This window comes from Taudactylus pleione, unplaced genomic scaffold, assembly GCF_031769625.1.
Source record: "Taudactylus pleione unplaced genomic scaffold, aTauple2 ptg000101l, whole genome shotgun sequence".
Taxonomy (NCBI): Eukaryota; Metazoa; Chordata; class Amphibia; order Anura; family Myobatrachidae; genus Taudactylus; species Taudactylus pleione.
In genome coordinates, this window is record NW_028284503.1 from 1,278,480 (window position 1) to 1,298,444 (window position 19,965).

General features: G+C 49.7%; 1 protein-coding gene across 1 annotated transcript in view; it reads right to left on the reverse strand.

The window, feature by feature from the left end:
* The window catches only part of ETV6 (ETS variant transcription factor 6), an 84,570-nt gene extending 70,569 nt beyond the window's left edge, over positions 1-14,001 (reverse strand). The window contains exon 1 of the mRNA XM_088470602.1: positions 13,675-14,001. Within this exon, the coding sequence (XP_088326728.1) occupies positions 13,675-13,701 (27 nt within the window). The 5' untranslated portion in view covers positions 13,702-14,001. The remainder of the gene's footprint in view (positions 1-13,674) is intronic.
* Between the last annotated feature and the right edge of the window lie 5,964 nt (positions 14,002-19,965).

The following is a 19,965-nucleotide window of genomic DNA, read 5'->3' on the forward strand; positions in this document are numbered from 1 at the left end:
GGTCACTACAGATTACACTATATCACCATCATATACTGCAGCGCTGTACAATAAGGGGACATATAGATTATACCATGATAACAGAACAGGAACATACAGTGATACAGAAGGTGAGAGGTCACTACAGATTACACTATATCACCATCATATACTGCAGCGCTGTACAATAAGGGGACATATAGATTATACCATGATAACAGAACAGGAATATACAGTGATACAGAAGGTGAGAGGATCCCGCTCACTACAGATTACACTATATCACATCATATACTGCAGTGCTGTACAATAAGGGGACATATATATTATACCATGATAACAGTACAGGAACATACAGTGATACAGAAGGTGAGAGGTCACTACAGATTACACTATATCACCATCATATACTGCAGTGCTGTACAATAAGGGGACATATAGATTATACCATGATAACAGTACAGGAACATACAGTGATACAGAAGGTGAGAGGTCACTACAGATTACACTATATCACCATCATATACTGCAGCGCTGTACAATAAGGGGACATATAGATTATACCATGATAACAGAACAGGAACATACAGTGATACAGAAGGTGAGAGGATCCCGCTCACTACAGATTACACTATATCACATCATATACTGCAGTGCTGTACAATAAGGGGACATATATATTATACCATGATAACAGTACAGGAACATACAGTGATACAGAAGGTGAGAGGTCACTACAGATTACACTATATCACCATCATATACTGCAGTGCTGTACAATAAGGGGACATATAGATTATACCATGATAACAGTACAGGAACATACAGTGATACAGAAGGTGAGAGGTCACTACAGATTACACTATATCACCATCATATACTGCAGCGCTGTACAATAAGGGGACATATAGATTATACCATGATAACAGTACAGGAACATACAGTGATACAGAGGGTGAGGATTATCTTTGTGTATTGTGATCAGGTCCTTCGCTTGTCTCTATACGGTTAGTGTAAGTGATCAGTACGGTGAATGATAAGAGCAGCGGAATGCACTGAAACTAGGTGAAACCAGCAGCTGATAAGAGACATTGAGATAAAGGACGATGAGAGTTTACTGCGGTGATTTATCCAGTTCCAATTCACGGGACCCAAACACAGGTCAGTGTTTCTAAATCTAAATCCCCAGCTCCTCCTCCAGCGCTTCCTATACAGTTATATGTTACGCCCACGCTTTGTTCAGTACCGTTTCTGATAACGTAACTGGATCTCTACAGCCAATATGTCGCAAAAAAACAGACGCACACCTGGGGATCGCCCATTATCTCATTGTGACGCCCGTATCTGTATAAATGCCGGATGGTAGGGGGGTACCATGACTTATAGACCATCTACTGAAGACCTCACAGTTTGGTATAGCCAGTCGGAGTATATACACATTATATATACACATTACGGGGCTGGCGCAGAGTTGGGTGTAAGAATTATTTTTGAAGGAAATTTGTTTGCAAAAAGATTCTTATGCGTCTATGACCAATGTAGATTCCGGCGCATTTTGCGCTTACAGCATTTTCCAGTTAGAGAGACAGAATGGGGGCAAAGTACAGTAAGGGCGTCCGTGCAAAAATGCGTTGCATAAGCGCAACTGCGTCCGTCAGGAGGTGGATCATTTGTGGGTGATCGACTTCTGGTGCAAAATACGATGATGGCGATGAAGGCGAATATTTACTAACACTGGTAAGCGGCATTCTCCTGGCATAAACCTGGCGCACACGCTACCTTTGCAGAGCTGGAGACGTCTTGCGTTACGGCTGCAAAAAACCCCCCCCCACAACTTTATTTGGAGGGGAGCGCAATTTACACCTGCGTTTTTGAAGTAAAATTGCATCCCTCCCTACAACAGCCCCTAGATTTGCAATTAACATGGAAGCCCCCAGTCAAAGCGCAAAAGGACGTCAGAAAATAAATTAGTTTGTTTTAATTAGAATACAACATTATGAAGGTTTACGGTAAGATGCTCTCACAATGTTCCAGTCATATAAGTCCGGGACAATTGTGCAGACCCCTCTGGGGGGAGAAGACGTAGCCGTCGTACAAATACCATTATATTAATTTTACCGCGGCATCAAAAAGGCCAGAAAAACAGAAGAAACAGAACGATGCAACCAGGACAGCAATACTACTGCGACGTGCTTCACCAATGTTGGTTTATATAAAAATCATCAGTCATGTGACCCAGACACTGGCGAAGCGGCGAGTTACAGTTCTGCCAGTGAAGAAGCTGAATTGTGAGGCAGAGATAGGATGTTCCCAGGGTCGGTTACAGATCGGCTCTTAGAGAATGTGATCCTCTGTTTTCATTCTCGGGGTGAAAGGACAGGTGTTTACTGCTCATATCTGAGCGAGATAGGAGGTGCCGACGTCACTGGGCCCTTCCTGTCGTCAGCGTAGACAGGCGCGCTATCCTTCCCAGATGATCTCTGTGCCATATAAGTAGATAACAGACCACGGACGGGACAACTTCCAAGATCAGAAGCTGGAAATAAATACTTTGCGCTTTGTACACAGAATGTGTTTCACAATATATATTATCTGGCCGTTTCCATCGCAGTCAGTTCGTTTAACTTCGTGCTGTGAAGGCTCTGAGTGGCTACAGGACCTCGCCACGTAAATATTGTAATGCTTTGATTGGCTACAGGACCACGACACGTAAATATGGTAATGCTCTGATTGGCTACAGGACCTCGCCACGTAAATATTGTAATGCTTTGATTGGCTACAGGACCACGACACGTAAATATGGTAATGCTCTGATTGGCTACAAGACCTCGCCACGTAAATAATGTAATGCTCTGATTGGCTACAGGACCTCGACACGTAAATATTGTAATGCTCCGATTGGCTACAGGACCTTGCCACGTAAATATTGTAATGCTCTGATTGGCTACAGGACCTCGCCACGTAAATATTGTAATGCTCCGATTGGCTACAGGACCTTGCCACGTAAATATTGTAATGCTCTGATTGGCTACAGGACCTCGCCACGTAAATATTGTAATGCTCCGATTGGCTACAGGACCTCGCCACGTAAATATTGTAATGCTCCGATTGGCTACAGGATCTCGCCACGTAAATATGGTAATGCTCTGATTGGCTACAGGACCTCGACACGTAAATATTGTAATGCTCCGATTGGCTACTGGACCTTGCCACGTAAATATTGTAATGCTCCGATTGGCTACAGGACCTCGCCACGTAAATATTGTAATGCTCCGATTGGCTACAGGACCTCGCCACGTAAATATTGTAATGCTCTGATTGGCTACAGGACCTCGCCACGTAAATATGGTAATGCTCTGATTGGCTACAGGACCTCGACGCGTAAATATTGTAATGCTCTGATTGGCTACAGGACCTTGCCACGTAAATATTGTAATGCTCTGATTGGCTACAGGACCTCGCCACGTAAATATGGTAATGCTCTGATTGGCTACAGGACCTCGACACATAAATATGGTAATGCTCCGATTGGCTACAGGACCTCGCCACGTAAATATTGTAATGCTCTGATTGGCTACACGGCCTTGCCACGTAAATATTGTAATGCTCTGATTGGCTACAGGGCCTTGCCACGTAAATATTGTAATGCTCTGATTGGCTACAGGTTAATCTAGTGTTCCAACAGCTTGGTCTAGCCACGTAAATGTTCTAATGCACCATTTATTTAGATCTGGTCATACAGAATGATCTGCAAATGCCCAAATTTAGTGATTTCGGAGGTGGGGTTGCAGGAGTCGGCCAATGACCACACAACGCATAGTTTGCAGTCAGTGACCAATCTTTTTTTTCCACCATCCTGACTGATAACAAATCACCAGAGAAATGATAGTGGTTGGCGGTTGTGAAGTGCTGTGATTTTGTGGCCGGCAGAACCACCGTGCGTTTCGCCGCTTTTATTTATTTGCTCCTCGGAAAGGGGGGCGGAGTGTGAAGTAGGTAATGAGATCACCTGAATATGCAGAGTTTCTAGATCAACCAAAAATCGTTATTATCTGCCAAAATAATGGCACTTCCTGTTCAGCCAAACGCAGAGCCATTTGGGTAGAAAGACACGAATTTCTTTCATTTAAACGTTCAGCGCGAACTGTAATGTCGGGCCCACCGCGTCCAGGGCCCTTTATGCAAACGGCAAACCCCAGGCCACACGCGCGCTTCACCCACAGCCAACCCTTTGCCTCAGGGCTGAATAGCGCGGCCTAATATGTAAATAAATCATTAAAGTTTATTAGTTAAGGTGTCACAAGTTCTGTCGCAGGGAACAATTGTATAAAACAAATAAGACATGAGAGAAATGAAGGCAGAAGTCATACGAGAACAGTAGCGCATCAGGGCCGGAGGTGCGTAAGTGCCCAGCACAGGGGTTGTCACACGGGACAGGGTATAACATACCTCCCAACATGACCCTCTCCAGGAGGGACACAATGCTCTGGTCCTGGACTTCCCTGGTAAGTTATGATTGGTGGCGGCTCCTGGGGTGGGGCTTCAGCACAGTCCAAAATTCAAATAGGGGAGTCACACCAACTGCCAGTGAGTCCCAGCCAGTGATGTTGGGCAGTGTGTGAGATGACAGTTGGTGTGACTCCCCTATTTGAATTTTGAACTGTGCTACAGCCCCACCTCTTACCAGGGAAGTCCAGGACCAGAGCATTGTGTCCCTCCTGGAGAGGGTCATGTTGGGAGGTATGGTATAATGTGCTAATCATACAAATAGTATAACAGTCATACGGATAACGCAAAGGATGGGCAGGGTGTGTGTGGGAACAATGAGACATGGGGAGATGTATCAAACCTTCAAGCGAGATAAAGTGGGGAGAAGATGTCCATAGCAACCAATCAGCTCCTAGGTATCATTTATCATGCACAGTTGCCATGGGCAACTTCTCCACTTTATCTCTCTCTCAGCTTTGATGCCTCTCCCCCTCAAGGTTCAGAGGGCCTGATTCAGAGCCGGACGCTATTTGCGGACGGTCGTTCTGAAAAAGGGGCCGGATATTTAAATTAAGCGCTCGCTCTTTGCGGTCTGTTGACGCCTCTATGTCTGAACGAGCGAACGAAACACGCGCTCGCTATTTTGAAAAAAACGCCCCCTGGCCGCTCGCATCATACGTCATCTCCGCTATTTATTAGATTAATCGAGTACATCGAACGGCGTCTGAACTGCTCGCTATTCTTGTGGTAGCATTTTCCTACCGCAATCATGCGAGCAGTTCAGGCTAAAAGACAACCAAGTGATGTGGTCGATGACGCTGCTTTGTTAATTATGCACTCCCATTAAACGCCCGTTTTGACCGTTTGGCACGCCTGCGTTCGGATCTCCACTCCCCGTTTTCAAGCACCTTCCCCTCTTACCACCCACAAACGCCTCATCCGGTCACTCAAATTAGCAGGCATTCGCTATTTTGCGAGCACACGATTTCCGATTGCACTGACTGGTTTGCGCATGCGTATTACAACCCATATGCATGCGCAGATGTGCGAACATCGCTCGGAGCGAACGAGCGGCCGCTTACGAGCGGCTCTGAATCAGGCCCAGAGGATGTGTCAAGGAGTAGATGGGACGAGTGGTAGGAAATGTATCAGGTGGGGGAGGTAGCCACTAATGGATTTTGAGGGACTGCTTGAAGGAGTGAAGGTTGGGGGAGAGCCCGGTCAGACAGATTAGGGAGCGCCATAAGTGGGTAAAAGTCGGAGTGTGTGGAGGTTACTAGGGTAGAGGAAAGGCACAGGTCCGAACGCTAAAGAGAACATGTCTCAAGAAATGATCAGATACGTACGAGGATGGGGAAGTTGGAGTTGATGGGCGGACATTGACGGAGTGATTGAGGAGCTTGAAATGGATCTTGGGGTGGAGATAAAAGTGATAGTAGAAGAAAAGTAGCGAGGGCACAAGATCAATCTCACTGCAGTATTCAGGATGGATTCCAGCGGAGAGAATCAGTAGCAGGGATGGCTGGAGGTTGCAGTAATCTTGGTGGGAGATGATGAGGGAATGGTTCAGGGTTTTGGCAATGTTATGGGTCAGGAAGTTGCACATTTTGCCAATGGTGATGAGAAGGAGGTGGCAGGACAGGGTCAGGTACCGTATGTGAGGGGTAAAGCTGAGAGAAGAGTCTAAAATGACACCAAAGCAGTGGGCATGGGTAACATGGGTAGGGAATTAGCCAGGTGTTTGGGCGGGCAGGGTAGTCACTACCTGCTAATAATAACTGTTAATGATAGGCCTGACAACACACGGCTTCCCCCAGGAATTCTGCACAGGTGCTTACCATTCAGAATTAACTACAGATTACAGGAGGAGGAGGAGGAGGAGGAGACAAGGCCAGCTGCTGCAGGGTCAGGGTGTGGATCAGTAATGGTCACACGTACAGCAGACTATGAGGAGGTGTAACACATTAATCAGGTACAGTCAGGAATACAGCAATGGTCAGGGCTGGTGGAGTTCAAGGTTAAGGTCAGTAGACGGAAAATAGAAAGTTTAGTACTTATCTTTTTGAGCCTATAACGGGCAAGGAGTAGGAATGATAAGCTGGCAAGCTCTAATAAGCAGGCTCCACTGAGTCATGTAAAGCAGTGGTGAGTCCTACCTACCCACCTAGTACCCTATGTTTGCCGATGAGGATGAACCCGTAAGCAGGGCACTTAAGACCCAGACAAAGCGGCACGCACTGAAGCTTAGTTTCATCACAGCCCCGTTAAGTTCATGATTTCTAACCCTCAGTGCTCGCGAGCGGGTCTGAATCAGGCCCAAAGAGTGAAGTGTGGGCCTGATTCATCGCGCAACCCGCCGTCTGCAAAAATATACGAATGCAATCGCAGCACTATACCAATACGCCCATCACTGTATAAAGCCGCCCACCTCTCATTACACACATCCGCAAGTCAGCAAAAACATCGGTAACATCGGAACCATTCGCACAGTGGGCCTGACTCAGAGCCGGACGCTCTGAACGAGCGCCCGCTCTGAATCAGGGCGTTTTTTTTCTTTTTTTGTTGCGGCTCTTGGACGCTCGCATAGCTGTGGGTTACCACCCACAGCTTATGCGCGCGCCCATGATGATGGTTGCAATGGTCAAGACCATCGCAACCATCGGGCTTGCGACGAGACCCTTGAGATAGGGTCTCGTTTGCAGCACTCCCACTGACTTCACTAGTGATGTCAGTGGGGCCAGCCCTTGACGGTAGGCATTCCCATGGGAACGCCTCCGTCTGGGCAGCAACGCCCCCGGCACGCCCACCAAAGGGGGCGTGCTGTCACTCACCATCGATAGCACGCCCCATTTGGCGCGAGACCCATAACGACGGCCTGGCCGTCGTTATTCGGGTCTCGCGCATGCGCACTTGCCCAACATCGACCCGCTTGCGAGCGGGTCTGAATCAGGCCCAGTAGTGGTTGACATGACCCTACCTCACAAACTGCTAAACTCCCTGTCTATACCTCTGCCAGCGTATACAATCGCAGGGGCTTAATTACGCACGTCCCTGTAATGGCGTTCAAACACACAGGCATGCCTGCGTTCCGCCGACCACCGCCCTCTCCACCCATAAACAGTCACTTCATGTCAATCACTAAGCTGTTGGACTGCGTGCTCACTGTGATCGCTCGCCGATTGCAGCGGAAGATTCACGCACTGCGATGCATACGCAGGGCACAAACATCGACCGGCTGCGTGTGAACGCAGCCGTGCGATGCAAGCTGAATAAGGCCCTGTGTTCGCACCTTCCACCGTTCTTCTGACCTTCCTCCGTCAGCAGCGACGCCTCTGCGGGCGTGCATCATTAAACCAATCTTTTCCTTCAATATATTGGGCAGACAGGGATCGAAGACTCACAACTATGACTGAATAGGTGGGCACACTCGTATCGGCGCTGTCATCGGGTCGGGACTGAAGCAAAGTCAATTGAAACATCACATCGAAAGGGTGATCGCGAAGGCGTGTACCTAGCTTTACCGTTGGACACAGCATTGTGCAGAGCGTGTGCATGAAAGCGAACTTACGTGGGCATTCTCATGTGGCCCACTCAAAACGAGCAGTATCTGTGCCAGGCATAGGGCGGGCATACAAGCGTCTATACTTATGCCTAACGATAGCGCAAGGATGCAGTGTAACAGTGTTGGTAGTAGTTAAGGGACTCACATTACAATGTAATACTGCAATGAAAAGTCGTATAAACAAGAGAGAATTCAGCTAATATCCGATATAAAACGTAATTACATACAAATATCCCAACATCCGTTGCTTAAACAGTTTTGACATTTTAATGGGGGATCTTCTTTCCTGCAGTTGTCCAAACAGAAAGGACAAATAAGTAATGCCATTATATGCCAGACGGGTCATAATACAGCCGTGACGCCCCGAGGGGTGGAGAGGCAAGGACGGATTATCAAAGTCTGGGCTTATCTGGGGGGCCTGGCAGGGTGCTTGTGCCAGCCATAAGGGGTGCAAGGCTTTACAGTGGCGTGCAGAATGGAATCATTGTGCGAGTTGGCATGGCCACGCCTCCATGCTAAGCGACACCCCCTTCTGGCCCAGGGGGGCCATGAAACATTTCGGCCCTGCCGTGAATCTTATAAATGAGGTACTATCAGCTGGAGGGGTCAATACACAAATAGCCAACAGAAGCGGCTACATAATGCTGACGATTATCTTCGTCCCTGACCTTTGCCCTGGCCTTCCCGCAAGAGGTACGCTCCTCATTAGCATATTACTGGATGTGTTCGCATAGATTTAGATCATGAGAACGCATTTGCGTCTGTGTGTCTGGAGACCCGCTATGTCTGCGGCAGTTTAGACATCCTCAGAAGGCTGATGGCCGCCTGATCTGCGTTCCATGTTTCCGGTTATGTGCATGTGCGGCGGATGTGAGGTGCTGTCAGTGTGCGTCCAGGGGGGGGTCATTAGCATAAGTAAATAGACCCCAATGTACCAACCAATTACCTCCTGTCACATTACAGGTTGTGTTTGAAAAATGACAGGAGCTGATTGGTTGGTACTTTATCTCTTTCCAAGCTTTTGATAAATCTCCCCCTTTATGAGGGCCGCAATAATATGAGCAGAGTTAAAGTAACTCTGCCAATCACGCCCAACAAACTACATTTCCTCATATTTTTCCACTTAATTAAACACAAAGCGCAGTTCTGATCGTCGCATTCCTGTAATAGCCATCACGCGGATTATTTTCTCAGGTGAGAACACCTGACCGGCAGGAAGCTGCGGCCTCCAAGGGTTTAACCCCCTATCAGAGGATACACACTGCAGATCGTTTCCTTATGAAGGAGCAACAAATGCTACTACACCAGTGCTCCGGGCGTTGTGGTTCGGGGCAGTAGTCTTGCAGTGAGCCCCTTATATAACTGTAGTCACCAAACCAAAAGGACAGTTACAGTCTCCATAACGCTGGGCCGGTCACTGCCTGTGCCAAGGTAAACAATGGTATTGGCACTTTGGCAAGCTGCAAAGTATTCTGGGAATGGCGTTACAACAACACTTATTAAAGAGGAGAGGGGAAGGGAACTCTGGGCCTAATTCAGACCCGCTCGCGAGCGCTGAGCACTCGCAAGCGGGTCGATGGTGCCCTAATGTGCATGCGCATGACGGAGGGAGCTCCGTCGTGCGCATGCGCGAGACCCGCATAGCGACAGCCAAGCTGTCGCTCGGGGTCTCGCACCAAAGGGGGCGTGCTGTCGATGGTGACTGACAGCACGCCCCCTTTGGTGGGCGTGACGGGGGCGTTGCTTCCCAGACGGAAGCGTTCCCATGGGAACGCCTATCGTCTGGGTCCGGCCCCACTGACATCACTAGTGATGTCAGTGGGAGTGCTTTTGGCTCTGATAGAGCCAAAAGCACTCCTGGGCTTGTGGCTGGGAGATCCTACCGCAGGGTCTCGTCGCAAGCCCGATGGTCTTGACCATCGCGACCATCTTTTTGGCCGCTCGCATAAGCTGTGGGTGGTCACCCACAGCTATGCGAGCGGCCAGGAGGCCGCTCCATTTTTAGGTAGGAGGGCCCTGATTCAGAGCGAGCGCTCTGGTCAGAGCGTCCGGCTCTGAATCAGGCCCTCTGTACAGCGGACATCTCAGTGTCACCTTCAGCTGAATAGTCTACAATTATTACAGGCTGCTAAGTATTAGTTTGTTTGCAGTGTATTTATGGCTGTAACTAACATGTGTAAGCTCTGGGATTTACCTCGCTGAAGTTATGTATTAAACGGAGATGACGAGAAATGGATCGTAGACGACTGAGACTCAATGGGGTATTCTGCACTAAGGGGCTGACTCAGAGAGGGGCGCTAATGCCGTCGCGGCTGCGATTGCGTCCTCAGCGGCTGTGCGAAGATATGCAAATGTCTCAGCCGCCTGGATTTGCATTCAGACGCCAACAGGGTCGGTCTCAGATCAGTCAATAATCGGCCTTCTGAGTAACCCTACAATCACGCTAAATGGCCGCGGGTACTGAGACGCAAGAGCGGTTTCTACTGCGCACAGGATCTCAGTCACCAAAAAAAGATCGCTACACACCTTCATTTGAGTCACCCCTTCACCGTTGACACCCACAAACGGCCCCTGCCTGTCAATCACTTCGCGAATACATTATCGCAGCGAACGACAACGAAACTTGGACGTAGGCGCATGTGAAGATTAACAATAATCGTTCAACTGCGTAACCAACTGCGTCCATCTCTAAATCAGGACCTAGATCCACAACAACCAACCAAATACTGGCTTTCATTATGTAATCAGTGCTGGGCAGGTAAAAGCAGCTTGCTGATTGGCTGCTGTGGTTTCAGCACAAATTCACAACTTTGAGCAACGCCATTAGATTCATGAGTTCAAACAATTCCTTTCAGCAAAAGACCACAGGTAACTTCCCGTATTTTCCACACAGACAGGTGCAAAGCGATCCAGCTTTCCCCAAAGGACATGCCTTGGTAATGCTTTCTTATATAAATTCCAGTAAGTTACCAGAGGCTGTCTCTCATTTGCTCTTGTTAGAAAAGAATATTAAATATATTATTGTAGTACAAATCTGTTTAGCAAGGTGTCACGTCCATATCTTGCATCATCGTCGAACACTGGAAACAATTACGTAACAATTCATATCCTATACAGACTGGTGGATCCAAACATAAGGCCAGAGGCATAGCGGACATGCTTTGGTTATTATTATACGCGTTTTACTCTATAGCAGCGCCATTTTACCTGTATAAGCTAAACGTACCAGGTAGGGGACTCCGGTAAACTTTCCGTTTCAACACATTTGCACTTAAAATCCAGAGTGACCCTAAAGATTCATGTTTATCTTTATGTTTTATAAACTGAATAGCACAAATGTTTGTAAGAGAGTTGCTGATCGTAAACTCGTTAAAAATGATTTAGGGCCTGATTCAGAGCCGCTCACTAGCGCTGTGCGTTTCCAAGCGGCCCGATTTTCTGTGTACGCGCATGTGCACGCTTCATTCCGCGCGTGCGCAAACTACACGCTGCGATCGCATCCCTCTCGCTCGCCCAGCAAAGGCAGCCCAGGGTAATGAGTGACAGGAGAGGTCGTTTGTGGGTGGTAACAGGGGCAGGACACTAATAACGGGGGGTTTTAGATGCGAACGCAGGCGTGCCTGAGTGTTTCGACGCCGTTTTAGAGGCGTGCATAATTAACAGGCAGCGTCATAGTACACGTCACTTGACTTTTTTTACACTGATTTCCTCGCAGTGCTTGCGGTAGGGTAAAGCTACCTCAAGCACTGCGTTCACATCCGATGGTGCTCGATGTACCAATGTTTTAATACACATCCTGGAGATGACGTGTTGCTGGTGGCGGCTCTGCCTGTGCGATTGGGCGTACGCATACCCAAAGTGGCCGCTCGCTAAGACATGGTGGGCGTGCTTATGCCTTGGCGAGCGTTCGCTTCCCGTGGCGTCACTTTGACAAATTTGCATAGGCATCCAGCGAGCGTACGCAGATAGCAAACGGGTCTGAATGAGGTCCTTAGTTACAACAATAGAAGTTCAGTTTATAGATCATCATTACCAAGAAATTAAGGCCCTCATTCAGAGCCGCTCGTTAGCGGCAGTACGCTCGTTCCGAGCGATGTTTGCACATCTGCGCATGCGTACGGTTTTTAGTACGCATGCGCGAACCAGTCAGTGCGGCCGAAAATCGTTGGTACGCAATATAGCGAGGGCCTGCTATTTTGAGTGACAGAATGAGGCGTATGTGGGTGGTAACAGGGGAAGGTGCTTGAAAATGGGGAGTGGAGATCCGAACGCAGGCGTGCTTAAAGGTCAAAACGGGCGTTTTATGGGTGTGTATATTTAAAACAGCAGCGTCACTGACCACGTCACTGGGTTATTTTATAGTCAGAACTGCTCGCAAATTTGTGGTAGCAAAAACCAACCACAAGAATAGCGAGCAGTTCATACGCTGGTCGATGTACTCGATTAATCTAATAAATAGCGGACATGACGTAGGATGCGAGCGGCCAGGGGGCGTTTTTAACAAATAAACGAGCGTATGTTTTGCTCGCTCGTTCAGACTTAGAGGTGTGAACAGACTGCAATGTGCGTACGGATCATTTGAATAGCCACCCCTTGTTTTTAAACGAGCGACCACAAATAGCGAACGGCTCTGAATCAGGCCCTAAGAGTGCAAGCTCTTCAGTCTCCTATATGAATAGCGTGGGCACGTGTGATTCCTACAACGCTATCCTGCGATTCTGGCCTTTGATTATGAAACCAAGACCTTGACCGTGGGTTTTACCAGCGTCCTATCACACGGTATCTGCGGCCAGCGCTCAGGAGTTTCAGCAACAAAAAAAGCGACACCTTTTCCAGGAAATCAAATATAATTCTCAGGAACAGCAGGAAGCAAAAACAAGTTTCGGCGCATGTGGAATATTACATTCGCTTTGTCCTGATTGTATTTAACCCCTTCGGTGCCAGGCACGCCAACAACGACATTGGAGCGTCACGCGTACTGGAGATTTAACCCTTTCCGAATGGACAAGGAAAATAATAAACTAGTATAAACCTAAACCCAGTAGTCCCACACTCCCCCAAAAAATAAAAATTAAAAAAAAAATAGTTCAGCGTTGAGAATGAGGAAACAAAAAGTTTCTTTTAAAAAAAAAAAAATCTAGAACGAGGAAGCAATTCATGAATCGTCAGCTCTTGAGGTCAGACAGACACCTCTACGTTCCGTAGACTGTTGGTATCGATAGAGAGATTAATGTAGAAAGCCGGACGTAAACAATAAGATATTGACCGCCTGGGCAATCCGTGGCCTTTGCCCTGTGCCTGCCCAGTGCTAATGTGGTTCAGTCTGCATTACAGTACTTATGGTGGTGGTTTCACAATACACAAAGTGCAGGAGACTCTACACGCCTGTCCCAGCCACATGTTACATACAACACGGATATTATAATATGATTATTTTATAAGGAAGAATAAAAAAAAAAATCCTACTTTTTGGTGTTCCTGCTCCATTGCATAAATGTGACATAATTATCAGTAATGGAAATATCATCTGTTTTTTTTTTCTATTCCCTAAATCACACTCTTCCCTATAGGCAGAGCCTGGCATGGGTAACAGCCTACCAGTCCCTAGTGCCAGGGGGCAGAGAAGGGCACTGCTGCTCACTTACCTTAATGCAAAACTGTGCAGAAGACATAGCCAGCAATCAGGATAGCCCCTCTCTCTGCTGAGGTGAGGGGGGGCAGACACCGGCTCCCATCAGCCCCCCCCCCCTGACTCCCAGAAGTTAGCACATTGTACTCCTGGGTGCTGGAGTTGGGGGTGCAGGACAGGGGGACCCCGCAGGTTCGGGCTGCTGGTGCCTGTGTTTTGGGATCTCAGTGTTTTGTTTTTTTTTCTGTTTTCCTTCCTGGAAGAGAGAAGTGGAGGCAGAAGTGACTCCCCCCCCCCCTTCCTCCCTCATTGATCACAGTGCAAGTCCTGAAACTGACGTGTATTCCCAGCACAAGGCATTGCCAGCACTGCCTCTTAAAGGGCCAGCAGCACCAGGAAACACAGGCTGGGAAGTAGCAGCAGAGGAGGGGGAGGGGGGCCAGGAGGAGGTGGGGGGAGGATGGAAGTGGGATCTGGAGGTAATTGGGAGGAGGCTGGGGGGATCCTGAGAGAGGGGGAGGGGCTGGTAGGGCAGAAGTAATAGACTTTGTGGGAGGAGGGGTAATAAATAAAAGAGAAGAGTAGGAAGTAACATAAGAAGAGGTGATAGAGTGCAAGCTCTTCAGTCACCTATTGCATTCATTTCTTTGTCTTCCTTAATTAACCCCTTACCTATAAGATGTGGAAATGAGGGGTCCATGATGATATTGTGATAGGTGTCAGCTCCTGCTGCCCTCTAGAGGCTCGGGCAGAACATCCAGGGTTCTGTGTGCCCTGAGTATATTAGGGGCAGGGGCACTGTGGCCGGTGTGTAATACAGGCAGGGGCAGAACACTCAGGGCCAGTGTTACCTGAGTATAATAGGGGCAGGGGTCAGTGTGCCCTGTGTATAATAAGGGCAGGGGTCAGTGTGCCCTGTGTATAATAAGGGCAGGGGTCAGTGTGCCCTGTGTATAATAAGGGCAGGGGTCAGTGTGCCCTGTGTATAATAGGGGCAGGGGTCGGTGTGCCCTGTGTATAATAGGGGCAGGGGTCGGTGTGCCCTGTGTATAATACGGGCAGGGGTCGGTGTGCCCTGTGTATAATAGGGGCAGGGGTCGGTGTGCCCTGTGTATAATAGGGGCAGGGGTCGGTGTGCCCTGTGTATAATAGGGGCAGGGGTCGGTGTGCCCTGTGTATAATAGGGGCAGGGGTCGGTGTGCCCTGTGTATAATACGGGCAGGGGTCGGTGTGCCCTGTGTATAAGAGGGGCAGGGGTCGGTGTGCCCTTTGTATAAGAGGGGCAGGGGTCGGTGTGCCCTGTGTATAACAGGGGCAGGGGTCGGTGTGCCCTGTGTATAACAGGGGCAGGGGTCGGTGTGCCCTGTGTATAATAGGGGCAGGGGTCGGTGTGCCCTGTGTATAATACGGGCAGGGGTCGGTGTGCCCTGTGTATAATAGGGTCAGTGTGCCCTGTGTATAATACGGGCAGGGGTCGGTGTGCCCTGTGTATAATACGGGCAGGGGTCGGTGTGCCCTGTGTATAATAGGGGCAGGGGTCAGTGTGCCCTGTGTATAATACGGGCAGGGGTCGGTGTGCCCTGTGTATAATAGGGGCAGGGGTCGGTGTTAGGGGCAGGGGTCGGTGTGCCCTGTGTATAATAGGGTCAGGGGTCAGTGTGCCCTGTGTATAATAGGGGCAGGGGTCAGTGTGCCCTGTGTATAATAGGGGCAGGGGTCAGTGTGCCCTGTGTATAATAGGGGCAGGGGTCAGTGTGCCCTGTATATAATACTGGCAGGGGTCGGTGTGCCCTGTGTATAATAGGGGCAGCGATCGGTGTGCAATATGTATATAATAGGTTCAGGGGTCGGTGTGCCCTGTGTATAATAGGGTCAGGGGTCGGTGTGCCCTGTGTATAATAGGGGCAGGGGCCGGTGTGCCCTGTGTATAATACGGGCAGGGGTCGGTGTGCCCTGTGTATAATAGGGTCAGGGGTCGGTGTGCCCTGTGTATAATACGGGCAGGGGTCGGTGTGCCCTGTGTATAATACGGGCAGGGGTCAGTGTGCCCTGTGTATAATATGGGCAGGGGTCAGTGTGCCCTGTGTATAATACGGGCAGAAGGACACTGAGGGGACTATAGAATAGACTGCAGACTGCACTGACTCAGGACCTCATTCAGACGCGCTCGCTATCGCTGTGCGCCAGCAAGCGGCCCGATGGTTTGCGATTGCGCATGTGCATGCTTTGTTCTGCGCGTGCGCGAACTACTCTGTGCGATCGCAGCCCGCTCGCTCGCCCAGTAAAGACAGCCCAGGGCAATGAGTGACAGGAGAGGCCGTTTGTGGGTGGTAGCAGGGCAGGACACTAATAACGGGGGAGTGGAGGTGCGAACGCAGGTGTGCCTCGGTGTTTCCACGCCGTTTTTAAGGCGTGCATAATTACCAGGCAGCGTCACAGTACACGTCACATGCCTGTTTTTTACACTGAAGTCCTCGCAGTGCTTGCGGCAGGGTAAGGCAGCCACAAGCGCTGCGATTGCTACCGATGGTGCTCGATGTACCAATGTTTTAATACACTTCCTGGAGATGACGTGCGCTAGTGGGCGTCTCTACATACGCTAATGGGCGTCTGCGTACACAGAGCGATCGCTCACACAGCCACAGTGGGCGTGCTTATGCCTTGGCGAGCGATGGCTTCCCATGCCGTCACTTTGACAAATTTGCATACGCTGGATGCGAGCGGCTCTGTATCAGGTCCTCGGTGTCTCAGGAGATGATACAATGTTGCAAGTTGAATAACAAAGTTGTGTGAACAATAGGATGTGATGGTTAAATAATAACATCCGGCACACGGGCAGTTTAACCCCTACTGTGCCAGTGAGGAATTCGGGTCAGAGACACATCAGGTCACAGAGAGACTTACACAGGGGCCAGGCAGGTGAGGCAGAGGAAAGGCAGCGCGGCCCCTTTAAGAAAAGCTACCCGGAAATGTCAGCTCACGTTGCAGAGAGAGAGAGCTGGGAAATGAGGAAGAAGGGGGGAGGGGCAGGGAGACATGCTGCCAGGGGGGCAGGGAGACATGAGGGGCAGGGAGACATGCTGCCAGGGGGGCAGGGAGACATGAGGGGCAGGGAGACATGCTGCCAGGGGGGCAAGGAGACATGCTGCCAGGGGGGCAGGGAGACATGAGGGGCAGGGAGACATGCTGCCAGGGGGGCAGGGAGAAATGAGGGGCAGGGAGACATGCTGCCAGGGGGGCAGGGAGACATGAGGGGCAGGGAGACATGCTGCCAGGGGGGCAGGGAGAAATGAGGGGCAGGGAGACATGCTGGAGGGGAGGAAGGCGGGTAGTGGCAGGGGATTGGAGCATGGAGGAGAATAGGGGGTAATACCTGTAGAAGGTGGGTGAGACATTAGACAAAGAGTCAGCACATTGTTAATAATTTAATCTTTTTCATTAATTACTTAACATTTGTATATTTAGCGCCCGCAAATTCTCCAGAGCTGCACAATAGGGAAATCCTTATTACCATTTATTATATATATATATATATATTATATGGCCCCAGCATACTCCCTTGCGTCTTGGCGAAGGGTCACTCTTTCTGCAAGGACATGTGGTGAAAGCAAGACGCTCCATCCACACACTCACAGCGAGCGCGGAGGGGATCAATAAGCACCTAAGGTCTGACCATGAGCAGCACACGGAAAGCGCCCTCAGCGCTGCGCAGCGTAGACGTATTAGAACCGTTTGAGTGTAAGGCATGATATGATGCTATGACAGGCCCTGGAGGGGTGAGTGACATCCTGATATAGAGACATCCTGTGGGAGGAGAGAGAGAGTGTGACATCCTGATATAGAGAGACATCCTGTGGGAGGAGAGAGAGAGTGTGACATCCTGGTATAGAGAGACATCCTGTGGGAGGAGAGAGAGAGTGTGACATCCTGATATAGAGAGACATCCTGTGGGAGGAGAGAGAGAGTGAGACATCCTGATATAGAGAGACATCCTCTGGGAGAGAGAGAGAGAGTGTGACATCCTGATATAGAGAGACATCCTCTGGGAGAGAGAGAAAGAGAGTGTGACATCCTGTGGGAGAGAGAGGAAGAGAGTGTGACATCCTGTGGGAGAGAGAGAGAGGAAGAGAGTGCAACATCCTGTGGGAGAGAGAGAGACGAAGAGAGTGTGACATCCTGTGGGAGAGAGAGAGGAAGAGAGTGTAACATCCTGTGGGAGAGAGAGAGAGAGGAAGAGAGTGTGACATCTTGTGGGAGAGAGAGGAAGAGAGTGTGACATCCTGTGGGAGAGAGAGAGGAAGAGAGTGTGACATCCTGTGGGAGAGAGAGGGAGAGAGTGTGACATCCTGTGGGAGAGAGAGAGAGGAAGAGAGTGTGACATGCTGTGGGAGAGAGAGAGGAAGAGAGTGTGACATCCTGTGGGAGAGAGAGGGAGAGAGTGTGACATCCTGTGGGAGAGAGAGGAAGAGAGTGTGACATCCTGTGGGAGAGAGAGAGGAAGAGAGTGTGACATCCTGTGGGAGAGAGAGGGAGAGAGTGTGACATCCTGTGGGAGAGAGAGGAAGAGAGTGTGACATCCTGTGGGAGAGAGAGATAGGAAGAGAGTGCGACATCCTGTGGGAGAGAGAGGAAGAGAGTGCAACATCCTGTGGGAGAGAGAGAGAGGAAGAGAGTGTGACATCCTGTGGGAGAGAGAGAGAGGAAGAGAGTGTGACATCCTGTGGGAGAGAGAGAGGAAGAGAGTGTGACATCCTGTGGGAGAGAGAGAGAGGAAGAGAGTGTGACATCCTGTGGGAGAGAGAGGAAGAGAGGGTGACATCCTGTGGGAGAGAGAGAGGAAGAGAGTGTGACATCCTGTGGGAGAGAGAGGAAGAGAGTGTGACATCCTGTGGGAGAGAGAGAGAGGAAGAGAGTGCAACATCCTGTGGGAGAGAGAGAGACGAAGAGAGTGTGACATCCTGTGGGAGAGAGAGAGGAAGAGAGTGTAACATCCTGTGGGAGAGAGAGAGAGAGGAAGAGAGTGTGACATCTTGTGGGAGAGAGAGGAAGAGAGTGTGACATCCTGTGGGAGAGAGAGAGGAAGAGAGTGTGACATCCTGTGGGAGAGAGAGGGAGAGAGTGTGACATCCTGTGGGAGAGAGAGAGAGGAAGAGAGTGTGACATGCTGTGGGAGAGAGAGGGAGAGAGTGTGACATCCTGTGGGAGAGAGAGGAAGAGAGTGTGACATCCTGTGGGAGAGAGAGATAGGAAGAGAGTGCGACATCCTGTGGGAGAGAGAGGAAGAGAGTGCAACATCCTGTGGGAGAGAGAGAGAGGAAGAGAGTGTGACATCCTGTGGGAGAGAGAGAGAGGAAGAGAGTGTGACATCCTGTGGGAGAGAGAGAGGAAGAGAGTGTGACATCCTGTGGGAGAGAGAGAGAGGAAGAGAGTGTGACATCCTGTGGGAGAGAGAGGAAGAGAGGGTGACATCCTGTGGGCGAGAGAGAGGAAGAGAGTGTGACATCCTGTGGGAGAGAGAGGAAGAGAGTGTGACATCCTGTGGGAGAGAGAGAGAGGAAGAGAGTGTGACATGCTGTGGGAGAGAGAGAGGAAGAGAGTGTGACATCCTGTGGGAGAGAGAGGGAGAGAGTGTGACATCCTGTGGGAAAGAGAGGAAGAGAGTGTGACATCCTGTGGGAGAGAGAGGAAGAGAGTGTGACATCCTGTGGGAGAGAGAGGAAGAGAGTGTGACATCCTGTGGGAGAGAGAGGAAGAGAGTGTGACATCCTGTGGGAGAGAGAGAGGAAGAGAGTGTGACATCCTGTGGGAGAGAGAGGAAGAGAGTGTGACATCCTGTGGGAGAGAGAGGAAGAGAGTGTGATATCCTGTGGGAGAGAGAGGAAGAGAGTGTGACATCCTGTGGGAGAGAGAGGGAGAGAGTGTGACAACCTGTGGGAGAATGACAGGAAAAGACTGTGACAAAATGTGGGAGAGTGACAGGAAAAGAGTGTGACATCCTGTGGGAGAGAGAAAGGAATAGAGTGTGACATCCTGTGGGAGAGAGAAAGGAATAGAGTGTGACATCCTGTGGGAGAGAGAGAGAGGAAGAGAGTGTGACATTCTGTGGGAGAGAGAGAGAGAGAGGAAGAGAGAGTGTGACATCCTGTGGGAGAGAGAGAGGAAGAGAGTGTGACATCCTGTGGGAGAGAGAGGAAGAGAATGTGACATCCTGTGGGAGAGAGAGGAAGAGAGTGTGACATCCTGTGGGAGAGAGAGGAAGAGAGTGTGACATCCTGTGGGAGAGAGAGGAAGAGAGTGTGACATCCTG